General features: G+C 41.3%; 2 protein-coding genes across 5 annotated transcripts in view; one reads left to right on the forward strand and one right to left on the reverse strand.

Moving 5' to 3' along the window:
- Positions 1-20,016, reverse strand: part of LOC136885539 (uncharacterized) — a 392,796-nt gene that overhangs the window by 158,680 nt on the left and 214,100 nt on the right. The window lies entirely within an intron of this gene.
- LOC136885295 (uncharacterized) overlaps positions 1-20,016 on the forward strand; it is a 31,609-nt gene that overhangs the window by 9,284 nt on the left and 2,309 nt on the right. For all 4 annotated transcript variants that reach the window (XM_068230390.1, XM_068230391.1, XM_067157803.2 and 1 more), the window contains 2 exons: positions 744-905; positions 12,413-12,535. In XM_068230390.1, coding sequence (XP_068086491.1) covers positions 744-905; positions 12,413-12,535 — 285 coding nt within the window. The remainder of the gene's footprint in view (positions 1-743; positions 906-12,412; positions 12,536-20,016) is intronic.

Consider the following 20,016-nt stretch of genomic DNA (forward strand, 5'->3'; position numbering starts at 1 on the left):
TACCATAAGGGGCTGATGACCTAGATGTTAGGCCTCTTTAAACAACAAGCCTTATCATCATTTTCCAATACTTGTATTATCCTGTAAGTGTTTTGCAGCAAGCTAATACAACCAGCATTGAGGATCTCGTAATAAAACACTAGCATCGATGGACAGGTCATGTAATTCGCATGTCTGAGTCACGGCTCCAAAACAAATCATGTACTGTCTGTTGATGGTCAGACAGGGAAAACAAGGTGGGCAACAATAGCTATATAAAGACGTTCTGAAGGCAAATCTAAAGAAGCGTCAAATTGACCCTGAAAATTGGGAGGTTGTGGCATCCTTTGAACTACAGCGGAGGAAACTCCTGTCCGACAAACACAATGCTGGGAAAGTGCGCATGAATTGACCCTCAAGGACCGATACCTATCCAACGTTGTGGAAGTCTGTGGTTCCAGAATTGGATTATACAGCCATCAAAGATCAGGCCAAATCGAGACTGATGTGCCGACGAGCGGGCCCCACTATAGTTCAGGAATAATGCTGGCAGAAGAATTAGACGTGTTTGTGCTATGTTCCTAATCTTGCATCTTCTCACACCAACCTGATTGTGTTTGTCCTGCTTTTCTTCTTCCTACCTGTATGTATGGCTTGATTTACATTTGTCTGTTCCTTTCCATAACTGACATTGGGATGTTGTTGATGACGGATCTTGATCTTAAATTTGAGGACTAGTTGCTCATAGCTAATGCCTGTTTCAGGTTTTGTTATTTAGCCTTCTCCAGCCCAGAGAAGGCGCAGAAGGCAATGGAAGAACTGTCTAGTGTATCTTACAAGGACTTGGGCCTTTTGCACGTTCGACCTAAGGACGATCACCTCATTTTACCTCGGTCTACAGGAGCTCCAGACGATAGAAAGAGGTGGTAAGTGTCCTACAACATCGTTAAATGAAAAGTACTAGATCTTTTCCTTTTTGCAACATATGTAGCTTATTCGGCATGGCCTCAGATCAGGGCTTTTCCCGTCATCTACCACTTCTGTAAACCATATTTGTTCCTTGTCCCATGTTAATCAGCCTTTCTTGTTGATGAAGGACTGTCACTGCATATGGACTCTGCCCTTGTGTTAAAGTAAGTAGTCGCTATCAAGCTTCCCTTCTTCAGCACTTTGAACTGGGCGAGTTGGCCGTGCCGCTGTAAGCTTGCATCCGGGACCAAACCGTCGGTAATCCTGAAGATGGTTTTCCATGGTTTCTCATTTTCACACCAGGCAAATGCTGGGGCTGTACCTTAATTAAGGCCATGGCTGATTCCTTCCCACCTCTAGCCCTTTCCTATCGTCGCCATAAGACTTATCTGTTTCGGTGCAACGTTAGGCAAATTCTTCTTCTTCAACACTTTCAAGCATGGACCCTGATACTTGATTTTTACAAATGATTACACAACAGCGTAGTCAATTTCATACTTAATATTTGTATCAAATGAAGGTGTTAGTAGTCTGTAATCATAATATGGGATAGCCAATTAGATATCATCATCATTATCATAAAAACCCTCCAGCGCACTGCGTAAGGCAGTGTTAAACGAGTCTTCACCCTCTTTGTCTGTCCAGGAATACCTCCTCTCTCACCGCTGCCTCACAATTTTCTTCTCTTCTCTCCACATCCTCTCTTCCTAAGTCTTCTCATTAGTCTTCTTCCTTCAACCCTTTCTAGGCATGCATGTCATGTTCTTGTTCCATGTCTATAACATGTTAGCCTCGAAGTCATTAGCTTCTCTTCTGTAAAGTCCACTTCCAGTTCCCTTCTGATGTCATCATTCCTTACATAGTCCTTGTGGTTTTTTTTTTTTTTTTTTTTTTTTAAGGGAAGCTCGTACAAACTTCATTTCCCATGCCCGCAGTTTACTAACGTCTCTCTCTTTCAGTGGACATGTTTCTAGACTATGTGTGAGAATGGCCACAAAATATGACTTATACAGTGTCGTCTGGTTCTCATGGGCACCTTGTTATCCCAGAGTAGATGTCTTACAAGGTTGTAGAAGTAGGAACTACTAGCCTCCCTTCATCTGCAGTACCTCTGCTGGAAATCATGGTACCAATTAATCATCATCATCATTTTACAGTTCCAGTTTCCCGGGTACTGTTGGTGAGCCTCTTCCATTCTGTCTTACTGAGATACGTTCTGTTGTTAATGATGTCCTCCAGTGTCCTTCCCCGATCTACAATGTCCATCGTTACGATGTCCATCCCCAGTCGGTTTTTGTTCTTCCCACCATCCGTTTCCTGGCACTTGTCTCTCCAAGTTAACGTATGCTGTCCTTGTTGGCTCCATCCTGATTACATGCCCAAACCACCTCAGTCTGTACATGCTGATCCGATCTAACAATGATGTAACAATCCCAGCTTCCTTCCTAACCACATCATTCCTCAATTTGTCCAGTTTGGTTTTTTGAATTGTAGACCTAAGGAACTTCATCTCAGATGCCTGCAACCTTCATCAGTCTTCCTTAGTGAGGGTGCAGGTTTCAATACCATACGTTAAGATTGGTATGAAGTACTGATTGAACATCACCAGCTTTGATTTTGTTGGTACTTTGGGATCCCAGATTAGTGTTCATAGTTGCTGGTAAAAGTGAGAGCTCGTTTGCACTCTATTTGCCACCTCTTTTGTGGCTAGTGTATCTCGAGATATTACACTGCCGAGGTATGAAAAGCTTTCCACACTTTCTAGTGGATCACTACTGTTTTGAGTTCGCTTATCTTGAGATTGAACTCCTGGAACTTAATCTTCCATTCATTGAGTCTCAACTGTACTGTTCCTCAGTTTCTCCCCAGATCATATCATCATCAGCAAAGGCCATTGCATTTAGATCACCAGAGGTTTTCTTGATGCTCTTCATTATGTCATCCAATGGGGATAGTGCACTGCTTTGCTGGACTCCACTTTCGGTCTTGAACCAGGAAGAATGTCCGTCACCCAATCGCATACAGCTGGTACAGGTCTCATACAACATCTGAACTTTCCTCACCAGTCCCTCTGGCAAATATCTTCTCTCTTGCAATGCTGTCATGTGCCTTCTCAATGTCAAGGAAAACCATAAACAGATCTTTGCCTTGCCTTTCTCCCAATATATTTCCATTAACGTACGGACATTGAAGAATAGGTCTTTTGTGGACCTGTTAGGCCTAAAGCCATACTGTTCCTCTTCAGACTGTGGCTGTAAGATCACTCGCAATCTGCTCTGTAGGATTTTGTCAAGAAGCTTAAGCCCAAGAGAAAGGAGTGTTATTCCCTGGTAGTTGGAGCATTTTTGGTGATTACGGGGGATAATGACACCCTTGCTCCAATCAGTAGGTATCGTGCCATCTTTCCAAACTGCATTGAGCACTCTGTGTAGCCACTGCAAACCCTGGACTCCTGCTGCTTTAATCATGTCTGTGCTGACTTCATCGATTCCTGTAGATTTCCCTTGCAGCATCTTCTTAAGGGCTGCTTCTGTTTCTGCCCATGTAATGGGAGGTACCTCTGTGCAGGTTTCAACAGCTGGTTCTTTTGTCCTCTGATCTGCTTCTGTCCTGTTCAGTAGGTGATCAGAATGATTCCTCAGAACCTCTCTAATGTCCTCTTCTTTCCTGGCCAGGTTTCCATTATGATCCTCAATTGCTTTGCTGGTTTCAACTGAATTCCATTTATTTTTAATCACTCTCAACAGTAGTTTCACATTGCCTCTGCTGTCTTCCTTCAGTTTTTGAATAAATTTCTCCCAGCACTTTATCTTCTCCTCTTCTTCTACTACTCTTTTAACTCTCAATTTCTTGCTTAAGGTCTCTGATCTTCCCCTCGTCCATTACCTGTTCTGGCTTGGATTTCTCTCTATCTTGTTCTTCTTGTGCCATGTTACTTTCCTTTATTGAGGATCTTACTCTCTCATTCCACCACGGTGTCTCTTTTTCCCTTACTCTCGCACTTGTCTTCCCGCAAACCTCTGTTGCTTCTTTTATCAAGGTGTTTTAAAATCTTGTCCACTCTACCTCACCCCTCTCTACTTTACGTAGCCAGTTGTCCTCTTATACGGTCCTGATAGTTGGTCCTTTTTCCAATCTGTTGTAGTTCCCACACTTTAATCTTATGTAATTTGGTGGTTGTTATCTTTGGTACATTAATGTCTTTCATTTCTGCTACTAATAACTGATGGTCGCTATTGAGGTTCTCATATTGATTGTTCCTATTCGAGTGTGTTGTCTTCTCTGGGGTTATTCCACAATCGCAAGGCTTGGTCTATCATCAGGCTGTAAGCCATCATACCTGGCATGGGTCTGCGGCTGCTGTTGTCTGCTCTGAGTTCTTTGTTTGCATCCGAGGCTCATATAAGTGTTGAAAGTGATTGCAGTTACTCTCAACTGACTTGCTAGGCCTAACGTTGGAGAAGATTTTCTGTCAGGGTTATCTCCCTTAGCCTTTAGCAGTCCCCTGTCACATCTGCAAGGCAGCAGCTTTAGTTTGTCAGGTTTGGTAACAGCCGCCCAACCCTCGGCCAGACAGTCGCAGATAGTACGGTCTACTGTCGCATACGATAGCAGGATGTACCTGACCTGACGTACTGCCAGTTAGGTATCTGAAGTAATTTAATTATACTACCCATCTGAAAAACTTACAAAACTTGTAAGGAAAAATTCTTCTGCAGTGAAGTTTTACCTATAAAGTTATGGAAATAACTATTAGGTTGCAAAAGTAATGATTTCACTTAAGAAATATGGAAGATACTAATTTATGCATGGTTGATTTTGTATGGTAATCTTATAAACATTGGAGTATACATAATCTGACATTGCATTCCATGCAGCACTGTGTACTGTCTTTTCAGTTCTCACCCCCTCTTTGTCTCTGACTTTATATTATTCTTAGAATAAAAAAATAGAATCAAATAATCCAAAACTGATTAGGACGTTTTTGTGGGGACTGAAAAAAGAAGAATGTCATAAAGAGGGAACATGCTAAAAAACATTAAGAACAATTTTGCTGTTAAATTTCAGGTTTTCTAACGTAAAAATAATTACTATAAGAACAAAGAAAGAAGTGTTTCATTAATTATAATTGTAAATAAATAAAGAAATACATTTTAAGAACACCAACATAGTAAAACTTCGAAGAAAAATGTTCTTAGCAATGCGAACTACACGCGTCGCTTACAATTATGTTTAAAGTTGTCACTGGAAAGTCCAACATCTGGGCGATTTGCACACGTTTCATGTGTGGTTTAGCATCCACTTTCTCAATAAACTTTAATTTTTCATCATCTGTAAACTGTCTAGCTTTCTTCGTATCCATAACTGAATGTCCTGCAAACCACTATACATATGTACAGCAGGCCTAATTTACGTACATAAGTCAATCAATAGTAAAATGTGTCCATGTGTATGCGCGGGTGCACCCACTTCTGCTGACTCTTGCACACACAAGGGGTCAAGCGGTGCAAAACTCTCCGCGCTTTCCTGCGGATCATTTTCAACACTTTTCAGTGTGGATAATAAATATGGACCATCATAGTCTTTGTTTACACTTATGAAAATAAAAAAAATAGTTCACACTTTGTTAGAGAAGAAGATGGGTACAATTTTGAGGATTCTCTGTCAGTTACGGGTCTAAATGATATCACACTTTCTCAAACACGTGACCACTGGTATTTCCGACATTAAAGTTAAGTTCTCATTGTCTATTATGGGTTCCATAACAACCGCTGTACATCACACAGGAAAAGAAAAAAGCACATGAATAACTTTTAAATTTAAAATGAGAAATAAATACTGTATGTCAAATTGTGTTAGTAATGTGAAGACTAGTATAGGAAAAACAAAATGGTTTAAAGTTGAAACTGGTCTGTACTATCCCCCGTACTATTCATCATAGTCATTGATGAAATTCATAAGAACATTAAATAGAGATTGGGAAGACAGGCAACAAAAGCCATGTTGTTTGCAGATGATATAGTGGTATAGGACGAAATGGAAGTGCAAAAACAAGTAGATGTATGGATCAAGAGATAGAAAAATTTGGGATGAAAGTAAGCACAGAGAAAGGTAAAACAATAGTGATGACAAGGGGAAGGAAGGAAGAGGAAAGATAAAACTGAATGGTTAAATTCTGGAAGCAGTTAAAAGTTTCAAGTACTTGGGAAGTGTGATCACAGAAGATGGAAATGGGGAAAAGAATACAAGCAAACAGCTTCTACCAGAGTGTAAGGGGTATTTTGTGGAACCGAGATGTCCCGAAGAAACGTAAGAAAGTATTATATTCTACCTATTATGAACCTATGCAGCTGGATCGTGGACTACAACAAAACAAGAGGAGAGTAGAATACAGGCAGCGGAGATGAAATTCCTAAGAGGTATCGAGGGCAAGACCAGAAAGGATAGATTTAGAAATGAAGAGATAAGGAAAAGGACAGGAATCTTGTAATTTCAAGACAGGATAGAAACAACAAGCTGAAGTAGTAAGGGAGAAGAGAGAGTGCCAAAGAAAACTTTTTCTGAGAAGTTAACAGGAATGAGACAACGAGGAAGACCCCTAAAGAGGTGGACAGATTCAGTGTGGGAGTGCATAGAGCAGAGGGGAGGAAAACCAGAAGATATGCTTTAAAAAAAAGGGAGAAGAGTGGTGGAGAGACAGGCAGCAATAGAGGTCCTTGATTCACAACCTGACCCGAGAAGCTGGAAACGGGAAATGAAGACGATGATGGAATGGGTGAGAGCAGGCCTACTTTTGTTTATTGTCTAAATCCCTTTCTACTTTCTTATAGGTACAATATTGGGTTCTGTACTGATGACGCGAGCACGGTCGATTCGTTGTGTACGATGACATGCATAAAAATTAATGTCCAATAACAAGAAACTGTGGGTGTGGGACCGCAGCTCACCATGGACTGCCCGCTAAAATATTTCTCCTGCGTGCTGTTATTCTCCACCTCTGCATCATCTGAAAGATTCTATTTGAACAGTCAGTTCTTAGTTTAGGCCTGGGCAGACCAGCGGCTAAGCGCAGAAGCAGATCGAACCCGCCCCGTCTGAAAGTCACCTCACGAACGTCTAATTAAGCACCAACACGTCAGACGCGAAGTGAATAAGACTGTCTTAGGACTGACACCCCCTGCAGCCGTAGGCCGACACGCAACCACGCTCCGCGGCCGTGAAGTTAGATCTCTACCAAATCCTTACCCAGGCCATTTGTTGCTGGCCTGTCATGCGCGCAACGTGGCCAGGATCGGTAATTTACATTTCTTATGGTGGCAGTTACGAACGTACTAAAGAGTGACATAAATATGCTATCTAGGTTTCTTTAGCATGTATTTAAGAGAACACGTCGTGGGACTTCGGAATAATGGCGTAATAACCAGGGAAACTTGCTAGAGAGGGACATCTAAACCAGTTTCGACTGTAGTTTCTAATACCAACATAAATGATCCTTTATTGGACGTTATAAATTTTCTAGCTAACTCATTCCTGGTTGCCAGCGTTTCACCCCCGTGTGCTAGATTGGGCTCATCAGTTGATACTTAGCACACCGACCAAGACGCTGGCTAGTGCATACTGCGTAGGCTACTTGGAGCCACCGGCAATGCCAATGCATTATGAGAGACTTTGTCTCAGTACCAGAAATTGATGCCTACTTCGCCGTCAGATGATATAGATGTTGACAAATATTTCAGGTTCCCTATGGGAATCAACATCTATATCATGTAGTTTCTACTGAAGAGCAACTTCAATTATCCGTTGTCGGAATGAGTCCGTACGCTCTGCTCTGATTTTCTAGTCTTCGCATCATGGTCCCTAGTTCATGCTCATCTTTGGTTGTTATCAGTATGTCATCATCATTTCATAGATTGCTAATTTTCTTGCCACCAACTGCGATGCCGCCTTTGCATCTTCGAGGTCCGCCCTCATGGCGTGCCCGGTATCGATGTTAAAAAGGAGATGCGATAAAATGCACCCCCTCCCTCGCTCCAGCTACAGTCGAGAAAATAGCAGGAAGGGTGTCATTGACACGGACTGCCACCATATTTGATCAGTCTCACTAGTGTAGGTGCCTCAGGTGGTCTCATTTCCATGAGAATTATCCAGATCTTTAACCATTTCTCCTTGTCGAAGGTTTTCTTGAAATCCTCAAAGCATGTGTTGCATAAACTTCACAGATAATTCTGTCTAAATGTTAAGCTTTTGGCAAATGCGTATTTTCACACTTGTCCTCTTGTTTTCAAAGAAAACGATGGTATATTATGTACTATAAAATAATAAAATAATATTTTTTGGCTTAATGTACAATTCCCAAGTGACTGTCACATATATACGCTACCTGACTTGTGTATTCAATTTTTATTTTATTTTTACAGATATTTTTGGCCTAAATGAAATTTTCTTTTTCAATATATCTTCACTTTTGTGAAAAGTATGTATTCTTCTTGGACATGAGTCCATTAACTTTTTTGATGGGCGGTTTCTGCGCACCATCCTTGTTGTTACTCCTTTTTTTCTGTGACCAGTGTGTACATAAAGAGGTAGGGAGAGAGTGAAACTCAGGTGTCGATACGTAGCCTCATCCTGTGGAATAACACCAAGGGGTCTGATCAAGGCTTAACAAATCGCCGTCAAGAGCATCATGCTGAGAGCTTTGGAATTGAATCCAGGCTTTTGGCACGCAATCTGTTGATTAGCAATTGGATACTACCACCTCCCCTCCCCTTCCATGCCGGCCAGTATTCTGATGGTAATTTGTTTTTCCACTAACAGAAATTCAACAAGTTAACCGCTGTGTCGTACCATAACACAATCCTGGCCATCAGGTGAGCTGGAGAAATGCAATTTCTACTTTATGTTCACTTTCTTGTCTCCTCTATAATTGCCCAGGCAGTGCGTGGTTCATGGTGTGGGTTACTGTAGTAACGTCCTAAGTAGGGTAGCATCCTGCTACATTAATTTACCCAGCTCAGAACATTTTAAGCAAGCCTCGGACCTATGGGAGTAATGGAGTCCCACACCTATTTGACAGGCGAGGGACTCCTTGGAAACAACTTGGCAAACAAAATGGAATTTGATGGGGAACTATCAATATTAATGGGGCTTATGGAAGAAAGAAAGTAGAATTGGCTGGGTCAGCAGAGAGGATGCATCTGGATATGCTAGGAGTAAGTGATATTCGGGTAAGGAGAGATAACGAGGAAGAAATAGGAGATTATAAAGTGTACTTGACAGGTGTTAGAAAGGGAAGAGCAGAGTATGGGGTATGGCTGTTCATCAGGAATACCATTGCACGAACATAGTTTCTGTTAGGCACGTAAATGAGCGAATGATGTGGGTAGATTTGTCAGTTGGAGGAATTAGGATGAGAATTGTCTCGGTGTTTTCACCATGTGAGGGTGCAGATGAGGATAAAGTTGACAAGTTTTATGAAGCATTGAGTGACATCGTGGTCAGGGTCAACAGCAAGGATAGAATAGTGCTAATGGGCGATTTCAATGCGAGAGTTGGAAATAGAACTGAAGGATATGAAAGTGTGATTGGTAAATGTGGGGAAGATATGGAAGCTAATGGGAATGGGAAGCGTTTGCTGGACTGCTGTGCTAGTTTGTGTTCAGCAGTTACAAATACATTCTTCAAGCATAAGGCTATTCACTGCTACACATTGGAGGCTAGGGGTACCAGATCCATAATAAACCGACTTCAAATTCAAGAAATCTTTTAGGAATGTACGAGTTTTCCAGGGATTTTTCGATGATACAGACCACTATCTGATCTGTAGTGAATTAAGCATCTCTAGGCCTAGGGTAGAGAAAGTGAAATCTGTCTGCAAACGAATAAGGGTAGAAAATCTCCAGGACGAGGAAATTAGACAGAAGTACATGGATATGATTAGTGAGAAGTTTCGAACAGTAGACTCTAAGCATGTTCAGGATATAGAAAGAGAATGGGTGGCATACAGGGATGCTGTAGTAGAGACAGCAAAGGAATGCCTAGGAACAACTGTGTGTAAAGATGGGAAAAGGCGAACATCTTGGTGGAATGATGAAGTGAGAGTTGCTTGTAAACGTGAAAAGGCGGCTTATCAGAAATGGCTCCGAACGAGGGCCGAGGCAGACAGGGATTTGTATGTAGATGAAAGAAACAGAGCGAAACAAATAGTTGTTGAATCCAAAAAGAAGTCATGGGAAGATTTTGGTAATAACCTGGAAAGGCTAGGTTAAGCAGCAGGGAAACCTTTCTGGACAGTAATAAAGAATCTTAGGAAGGGAGGGAAAAGGGAAATGAACAGTGTTCTGAGTAATTCAGGTGAACTTAAAATAGATCCCAGGGAATCACTGGAGAGGTGGAGGGAATATTTTGAACACCTTCTCAATGTAAAAGGAAATCTTCCTGGTGGTGTTGCGAACAGCCAAGCTCATGGGGAGGAGTAAAATTATGTTGATGAAATTACACTTGAGGAAGTGCAAAGGATGGTAAATAAACTCCATTGTCATAAGGCAGCAGGAATAGATGAAATTAGACCTGAAATGGTGAAGTATAGTGGGAAGGCAGGGATGAAATGGCTTCATAGAGTAGTAAGATTAGCATGGAGTGTTGGTAAGGTACCTTCAGATTGGACAAAAGCAGTAATTGCACCTATCTATAAGCAAGGGAACAGGAAGGATTGCAACAACTGTCGAGGTATCTCATTGATTAGTATACCAGGCAAAGTATTCACAGGCATCTTGGAAGGGAGGGTGCGATCAATAGTTGAGAGGAAGTTGGATGAAAACCAATGTGGTTTCAGACCACAGAGGGGCTGTCAGTATCAGATTTTCAGTATGCGCCAGGTAATTGAAAAATGCTACGAGAGAAATAGGCAGCTGTGTTTATTTTTCGTAGATCTAGAGAGTGCATATGACACGGTACCAAGGGAAAAGATGTTTGCCGTACTGGGGGACTATGGAATTAAATGTCGATTATTAAAATCAAACAAAGGCATTTATGTTGACAATTAGGTTTCAGTGAGAATTGATGGTAGAATGAGTTCTTGGTTCAGGGTACTTACAGGGGTTAGACAAGGCTGCAATCTTTCACCTTTGCTGTTCGTAGTTTACATGGATCATCTGCTGAAAGGTATAAAAATGGCAGGGAGGGATTCAGTTAGGTGGAAATGTAGTAAGCAGTCTGGCCTATGCTGACGACTTGGTCTTAATGACAGATTGTGCCGAAAGCCTGCAGTCTAATATCTTGGAACTTGAAAAGAGGTGCAATGAGTATGGTAAGAAAATTAGCCTTTTGAAGACTAATTTGATGTCAGTAGGTAAGAAATTCAACAGAATTGAATGTCAGATTGGTGATACAAAGCTAGAACAGGTCGATAATTTCAAGTATTTAGGTTGTGCGTTCTCCCAGGATGGTAGTATAGTAAGTGAGATTGAATCAAGGTGTAGTAAAGCTAATGCAGTGAGCTTGCAGTTGCGATCAACAGTATTCTGTAAGAAGGAATTCAGCTCCCAGACGAAACTATCTTTACATCGGTCTGTTTTCAGACCATCTTTACTTTATGGGAGCGAAAGCTGGGTGTTCTCAGGATATCTTATTCATATCTTGGAATTAACAGACATGAAAGTAGCAAGAATAATTGCTGGTACACACAGGAGGTGACAATGGCAGGAGGGTACTCAGAATGAGGAGATAAAGGCTAATTTAGGATTAATAATAATAATAATAATAATAATAATAATAATAATAATAATAATAATAATAATAATAATAATAATAATCGTATGGCCTCAGCTACCGTTTGCAGACATTTCGATTTGACGCTGTCTGCTCGTCAGTTTTGAAGTTCCGTTTTACTCTAGGTCCGCTACATGGCAGACAGAGTAAACCGGATCTCTCTTGGGCGTCTGTGGCTGAGATTTAATTAATTTTGTCGGGTAAATACCAAATGTATCACCAGAGATCTTTTACATGGAGTGTCGAATGAACTTTTTTCCGCCCTTCAAAAATCCAACTACCTCTGCCGGGTTTGAACCCGCTATCTTGGGATCCGGAGGCCGACACTCTACCACGCATCCACAGAGGCAGCTTAATTTAGGAATGAACATGATGGTTGAAGCTGAACGCATAAACCGGCTTCTATGGTGGGGTCATGTGCGGCGAATGGAGGTGGATAGGTTACCTAGGAGAATAATGGACTCTGTTATGGAGGGTAAGAGAAGTAGAGGGAGACCAAGACGACGATGGTTAGACTCAGTTTCTAACGATTTAAAGATAAGAGGTATAGAACTAAATGAGGCCACAACACTGGTTGCAAATCGAGGATTGTGGTGACGTTTAGTAAATTCACAGAGGCTTGCAAACTGAACGCTGAAAGGCATAAAAGTCTTTAATGCTAATGTATGTATGTATTGTGAACTTCTGATCTTTCCAGGTTGATTGTCTATGGAATCCCTCCCAATGAACCAGACCTAGACGTCCTGGAAGCGTTCCGTCGGTTCGGCTGCACGTTCGCTCACGTGCACCACCAAGATATTAATGAGGTGCTCAAGAAAGGGTGAGTGTTACTCTCTTCTTTAATGATGTTGTCCTCTTGGTTTTCATTGTTCCAGCTGTTCCTCATTCTGGTGTTAGGACCGTGGAGTTGCGGGTTTGATTCCTGGCAGAGTCTTGGAATTTTTATTCGAATGGAACATATTTCATCCCATTGAAACATCTTCAGCCATAATTTTAAGACAATGTATACAGTATGATGTAGATGTTGATTCCCATAGGGAACCTAAAATATTTGTCCTGAATGAGTAAATTTATAATACCAATATAATGGTCCATTATTGGACATTATAAATTTTCCAGCTGTCCAATGTCCAATAACGGACCATTATATTGGTATCATAAATTTACTCATTCAGGACAAATATTGTAGGTTCCCTGTGGGAATCAACATCTACATCATTTGATGGCCAGACAGGCATCTATTTTTGGAAATGAGACATAGCTCTCATAGTGCATTGGCACTGCTGGTGGCTTCAAATTAGCCTATGCAGTGGCCTCCACGGTATGCACTAGCCTTGCGTCTTGGGTGGTGTGCTAGGTCCCAACTGACGAGCCTAACTTAGCACACGAGGGCGAAACGCAGGCAACCAAGAGTGAGTCAGCTGGAAAATTTATAATGTCCAATAACGGACCATTATATTGGTATTATAATGTATACAATATATAAAAGAAGAGTACATTAAAATTCACACGTTAAAAAGCACTGGGTACTTCTAGGTATGTTCTGTCCAACTTTCCTGCAACTTGCTCACTGTTCCAGATTGTTATCAACTTGCTTGCACTTGGTGTTGGGAATATATAGAACTGGTTACAAAAATCATTTACGCAAGTTTCATGAACAAATTGTGGCCTACAAGTAATCTGGTAAGTTGCCAACAGTTATATTCTTAATCGGAATTGGACAGAACATACCTAGAAGTACCCAGTGCTTTTTAACGTACTCTTCTTTTATATATTGTATACATTGTGTTACGATTATGGCTGAAGATGTTGCAATGGGATGAAATATGTTCCATTTTACTCAAACAATGTTATTTTGAAAAGAATAAAAAGCAAGCACCTCAATATGTCCCTACTCAATAACGTTTACAGCCATAAAGATATCCAGCAAGCACTCCATCCAGATTTCCAACAACCAGGGAGAAAGAAGAGGAGCGGCCGGCAGCCGTATATTGGGGAAAACAACTGACAGAATAGGGAGGCCACTGGAGTCCCTTGGGGTTAAAACCATATACAAACGTACGAAGAAAATCCAGGAACTTCTAAGGTCTGCCAAAGTCCTCTCTCCACAGCAGGTGTCTAAAAGTTCCTGTGCAGCTGTGACCAGCTGTACATAGGCACTACAAAATGCAGCATCGCCACACGATTCAAGGAGCATAACAGACATAGCAGTTAGATCATCAGTTGCTGAACACTCACCGCTAACATTACAGCGACACCAAAGTTCTGTCAACGACTCTATCTTATCATGCCCGGCTACAAGAGGGAAGCACACCAACAGCTTCAGCCGTAAGGAGGAATCTGAATGGGTAAACAGAGCCTGGTTTCCAGTCCTGGAGTACACGATGGCCGAGGCAGAACAGAAAAAGCTACGGCTGATCAGTTGCCTGTGTCCGCCAAGGGAGCTCGATGTACATCGGGCTCCTTAATGCTTCAACCATTGGCTGAAGAACAGCCAATCAGCGACTGCCCCGCCCCAGCATGGCGGACCAATAGGCGAGCGGCGAACCATGGAATTACACCACCACTTCATTCCACTGTGAGCTTCGCTCCTATCGAAGTCAGTTGGAACCCTGGACAATGCCGAGCACAGTCTTCAGTGAAACGTCAGCACCATCACCTGCTCCTGGACTACAAGTCCGGAAAACACTGACATCATTTGTAGCGTCGGCCGTGAATTTGCTATTAAAAAGCAAGTGTGTTGTATAGATGGAATATTTACCTGAAAATATCATAACGCAGTTGATTTGGGTTCATTCGTAAGGTTAGAAAAGTCCCCTGTTGATAACGTTTACCTTATGTAGGAAGTCACTAAGCCCACCTGACCGATGCATCTTGCTGTTCTGTAGACATACTGAGCAGCACAAACCTCCCTGCCTCCTTTTATACTTGTACGATACATCACTTTTTGTTTAGTAGCATACTGGGGTGTCAGGGATAGTTGTGTCTCGCTCTCGTTTGACTTCCGCTCTTTGGTATTTGGATCTAATTGCTGCTGTCATTGACATAGTACCTTACTACTCCTCCATTTTTCTTTGATCTAATTAAATGATTAAAATGTGCCATCCAATAGGGAAGGAGCTATTGATCTTTGTTCAGCGAGGTAACGATAATTTTGATATTCATGATCATCTGTCCTTTTCCAGCTCCTTTGTTTATTCTGAAGAGCAGTCAGGAACGTCCTAGTGAAAATGTGAGACAACCTCTACTTGACCACCTCTTTGCACCTTTTGTTCTGTTGTTGTTTGAGTCATCAGTCCATAGACTGGTTTGATGCAACTCTCCATACCACCCTATCCTGTGCTCACCTTTTCATTTCTATGTAACTATTGCATCCTACATATGCTCTAATCTGCTTGTCATATACATACCTTGGTCTACCCCAACCGTTCTTACCACCTACACTTCCTTCAAAAACCAACTGAACAAGTCCTGGGTGTCTTAAGATGTGTTCTATCATTCTATATCTTCTTCTCGTCAAATTTAGCCAAATCGATCTCCTCTCACCAATTCGATTCAGTATTTCTTCATTCGTGATTCGATCTATCCATCTCACCTTCAGCATTCTTCTGTAACACCACATTTCAAAAGCTTCTATTCTCTTTCTTTCTGAGCTAGTTATCGTCCATGTTTCACTTCCATATAATGCCACGCTCCACACGAAAATCTTCAGAAACATCTTTCTAATTCCGATATCAATGTTTGAAGTGAGCAAATTTCTTTTCTTAAGAAAGCTCTTCCTTGCTTGTGCTAGTCTGCATTTTATATCCTCCTTACTTCTGCCATCGTTAGTTATTTTACTACCGAAGTAACAATATTCATCTACTTCATTTCCTAATCTAATATTTCCTGCATCACCTGCCTTCGTTCGACTGCACTCCATTACTTTTGTTTTGGACTTATTTATTTTCATCTTGTACTCCTTACCCAAGACTTCATCCATACCATTCAGCAACTTCTCAAGATCTTCTGCAGTCTTAAATAAAATAACAACATCATCGGCAAATCTCAAGGTTTTGATTTCCTCTCCTTGGACTGTGATTCCCTTTCCAATTTTCTCTTTGATTTCCTTTACTGCCTGTTCCATGTAAACATTGAAAAGAAGAGGGGCCAAACTGCAGCCTTGCCTCACTCCTTTCTGGATTGCTGCTTCTTTTTCAAAGCCCTCGATTCTTATCACTGCAGACTGACTTTTATACAGATTGTAGATAATTCTTCGTTCTCGGTATCTGATCCCTATCATCTTCAGAATCATAAATAGCCTGGTCCAATCAACATTATCGAATGCCTTTTCTAGATCTACGAATGCCATGTACGTGGGCTTGTCCTTCTTGATTCGATCCTCTAAGATCAGACGTAAAGTCAGGATTGTTTCACGTGTTCCTACATTTCTTCTGAAGCCAAATTGATCTTCTCCCAACTCAGCTTCAACTTGTTTTTCCATTCTTCTGTAAATAATACGTGTTAAAATTTTGCAGGCATGACATACCAAACTAATGGTGCAGTAGTTTTCACACCTGTCAGCACCGGCTTTCTTGGGAATAGGTATAACCACATTCAGCCGAAAATCGGATGGGACTTCTCCTGTCTCATACATCTTGCACACTAAATGAAATAACCTTGCCATGCTGGTTTCTCCTAAGGCAGTCAGTAATTCAGAGGCAATGTCCTCAATTCCAGGTGCCTTGTTCCTATTGAGGTCACTCACAGCTCTGTCAAACTCTGACCTCAAAATTCGGTCTCCCATTTCATCAGCATTAACAGCCTCTTCATGTTCCAGAACCAAATTATCTACATCTTCACTTGATACAACTGTTAGATGTGCTCCTGCCATCTTTCTGCTTTGTCTTCTTTCCCTAGAAGTGGCTTTCCATCTGAGCTCTTAATATTCATACACCTAGATTTCCTTTCTCCAAAGGTTTCCTTGATTTTCCTGTATGCAGCACCTACCTTTCCCAGGACCATACAGCCTTCGACATCCTTGCACTTCTCCTTCAGCCATTCTTCCTTAGCTACTTTGCACTTTCTATCCACTTCATTCTTTAATCGCCTGTATTCTTTTCTGCCCTCTTCATTTCCAGCATTCTTGTATTTTCGTCGTTCATCAATCAGGTCTAGTATCTCCTGAGTTATCCACTGATTCTTAGTTGATCTTTTCTTCCTTCCTAACATTTCTTCAGCAGCCCTACTGACTTCATTTTTCATAACTCTCCACTCTTCCTCTATAGTGTTTCCTTCAGCCTTTTCATTTAGTCCTTGTGCAACATGTTCCTTGAAACAATCCCTCACACTCTTTTCTTTCAACTTGTCTAATTCCCATCTTTTTGCATTCTTTCCTTTCTTCAATTTCTTCAACTTCAGATGGCATTTCATGACCAACAAGTTGTGGTCGGAGTCCACGTCTGCTCCTGGGAAAGTTTTGCAATCCAACACCTGGTTTCTGAATCTCTGACTAATCATAATGAAGTCTGTTTGGTTTATGAAGAGCTATAAATTGTACATGTAAACATTCTACACTATTTTTTAACAAACTTGTGAATCTATTTTAGTTACGAATACTGGCTATTTTCATTGGAAGGCAGTATTTCTAAGTGTGAAAAGGCAATAAATGGTGAACACGACTTGTAGGTCCTACATATAAAGTAAATGTAATTATAGTTACTCCTATCACGTCACTTATTTCATCTCATTAACCCTTTGGGTTCCAATGTCGGACTCAGTCCGACATCATTAATTTTCAGTTCCGGTCCTATGTCGGACCTAGTCCGACACAACTTTGAGGTTATATATTTCGTATGCTGGAGCAGAAATGGCGCCGAGCTTTACGCAGTATACAGCCTTGGCATTTATCTCTTGCCTACTGCCATCTGCTGTTCATTCCTTTAAGCTGAATTGTGTTTTCTTTGGAGATAATTCCTCACTGTCACTGCTGAGTTTACTTTCATTATCAACATGGCGTCCACCAGCCGCGGCATGGAGCCTAATGATATTTACGAACAGTTATGTGACAGTGGCGATATTGACGATGATTTGTTGACAGATTCTGATGGTGACAACCGGAATGGGCAAGGAAAAGAAAGAATTTTTGAACCTGGTGCCATCATAGATTACACAGGCAAAATGGGAGGGGTCGATCGTGCTGATCACTACTGCTCATATTATGGTATTGTAGTGAAAAGCCTGAAGGGGTGGAGGAAATTGTACTGCTGGGTGTTGGAGGTAGCTTTGGTGAACAGTTTTCACCTATATATGCAACAAAAGGCAGAAAATAAGCTCGAGGTGAATCGCAAAACATTCAGGGGCTTGTTGGGGACGTTAGGAACAAAAATGCCCGTAAGCGCGGCCGACGGAGCAGCTGTGACGAAGAACTTTGACTGAACTGGAAGCTACACATCATAGATGCTCGCCAGGATAAAAAAAAAACCAAGGACTGTGCCATGTGTTCCGACAGGAAAGTGAAAGGAGGCAGAAAGGAGACATCATTTTTTGAGAGACCTGTCCAGGGAACCCAGGACTACACCCGAACAAATGCTTCCGGAAGTACCATACTTTGAAAAAATATCGCTGATAATGTGGTCAACTTGACTGATAATAAATAAATTTGCAGTTCGTATTATTAATGTAAAAATTCAGCTTTTTACTTATGTAGTACTTCCTTCCCATATTTGCCTAATGTCAAATTGGACCTGTGCAGGATGCAGGTGGAAAATCAATTGGACCCCAAAGGGTTAATTCCTCTGATGAGGTTGACGTCAGGAAGAGCAAAACGGTCGTAAAAACTCGCTGCGAAGATTCGTCTCACTTCATACTCGACCCCGTAGTGAAAAGGGATTAGAGTATCGTATTATCATATTATGTAATGAATGAAAATCCACAGCCTGTTTTTGAATCATTTGACTTAGTCAGGAATGTAGTGAATGAAGCCCCCATCTAGCGCAGAACCCAGCGGTGAGAGGCCAGCGCGCTGCCACCTGAGCCATGGAGGCTTCATATTATGCAATATTGATACAAAATAACTTAATTGCCCGTCATTTGTCTCTGTCATTTGAGTAGTAGGCCTACCACACAGTAAAACTAATGACTGCTTTCATCTGAATTATCGTCTTGCTCCGCCAACTTCCCTGCTACCAGTGTCTCGTCATTCTGAGTGATATCTTCACTGCCATCTCGTCAGCTGTGTAGGTGCACTGCAATCAAGAACATTCAAGGTCCTGTCTTTTTGAACCTTTTACAAATATTTTTGTTCCCAACTGTAGAGTCCAAACTGTGTGAATCTATTCCCAAATGGTTTCTGAAGATGGTCTCTGATATCCCAGTTGGTGTATGTGTAACAGAAGCCACTCCTTCCGAATAAAGCCGTGCTGTAGCAAGCGTGCCAAACCACCAGCTGATAACTCGTGTACGTTACGAGTTGTACTTCAGAATTGAATACATAGTGACTCGAAGCATTCTTTTCAAAACTGCGGCTGTTGAAAGCCAGACCCTTATTATTAAGTTTATTTCATGCTTATTCTCTGTATTTAGCACATAAGGATTTACCTAAACAGCTGTAAATGACACAAGAGAGAGCCCATTGTGTAGGTTAGATATGCTATTGCTCGGGTTGTGCCAAAAGTTCGACGACGGAAAGAATAAAAATAAATAACAGGAAAGTTTGCCGCATTTATACATATCTACAGGTGTGACGGTACAGTAATCTGTTTTATTATCATAATGTTTATTATGTACTTTGTTTTTTTCAATTTTTTAAATTAATGCATACCCTAGTATGTTTTGTTTGGCGTCTCCAAAAATCGTTAAAAGTGGGGACATAAAATTAATATTATTATTATTTGTTGTTAGGTATGTTGGCTAGTAAAACATTCATTATAATTGGGTAGTTTTTATCACGTTTTAAACTTTCTTCTCTCCAAAAAATACATATATTGGCCCGAGTTACGAGATATTAAACAATCACTTTGTTAATGATCTCGCCCATTATATTAATAGCAATAACCGTGAATATTTCTCAACTAAAGTAAACTCGTTTGCTCATTCCGAGGTGGTGCAGCTCTTTTTAGACACGCGCCCCTCCTCCCAGTGGAGGGGAGTTACTTGTACCATTTTTACTGCATATCATCCTTCCCGCCATTAGTAAATCTCTGGCAATACGGTACCGGAAATCGAACTCAGACTCCCGATAACGGCAGCTAATTGTGCTAACCAATACGCTGGTGGACATTCTTAACTACAAACCACAGACATGTAGCATGACTGATACAT

Source organism: Anabrus simplex, chromosome 14, assembly GCF_040414725.1.
Source record: "Anabrus simplex isolate iqAnaSimp1 chromosome 14, ASM4041472v1, whole genome shotgun sequence".
NCBI classification, from domain to species: Eukaryota; Metazoa; Arthropoda; class Insecta; order Orthoptera; family Tettigoniidae; genus Anabrus; species Anabrus simplex.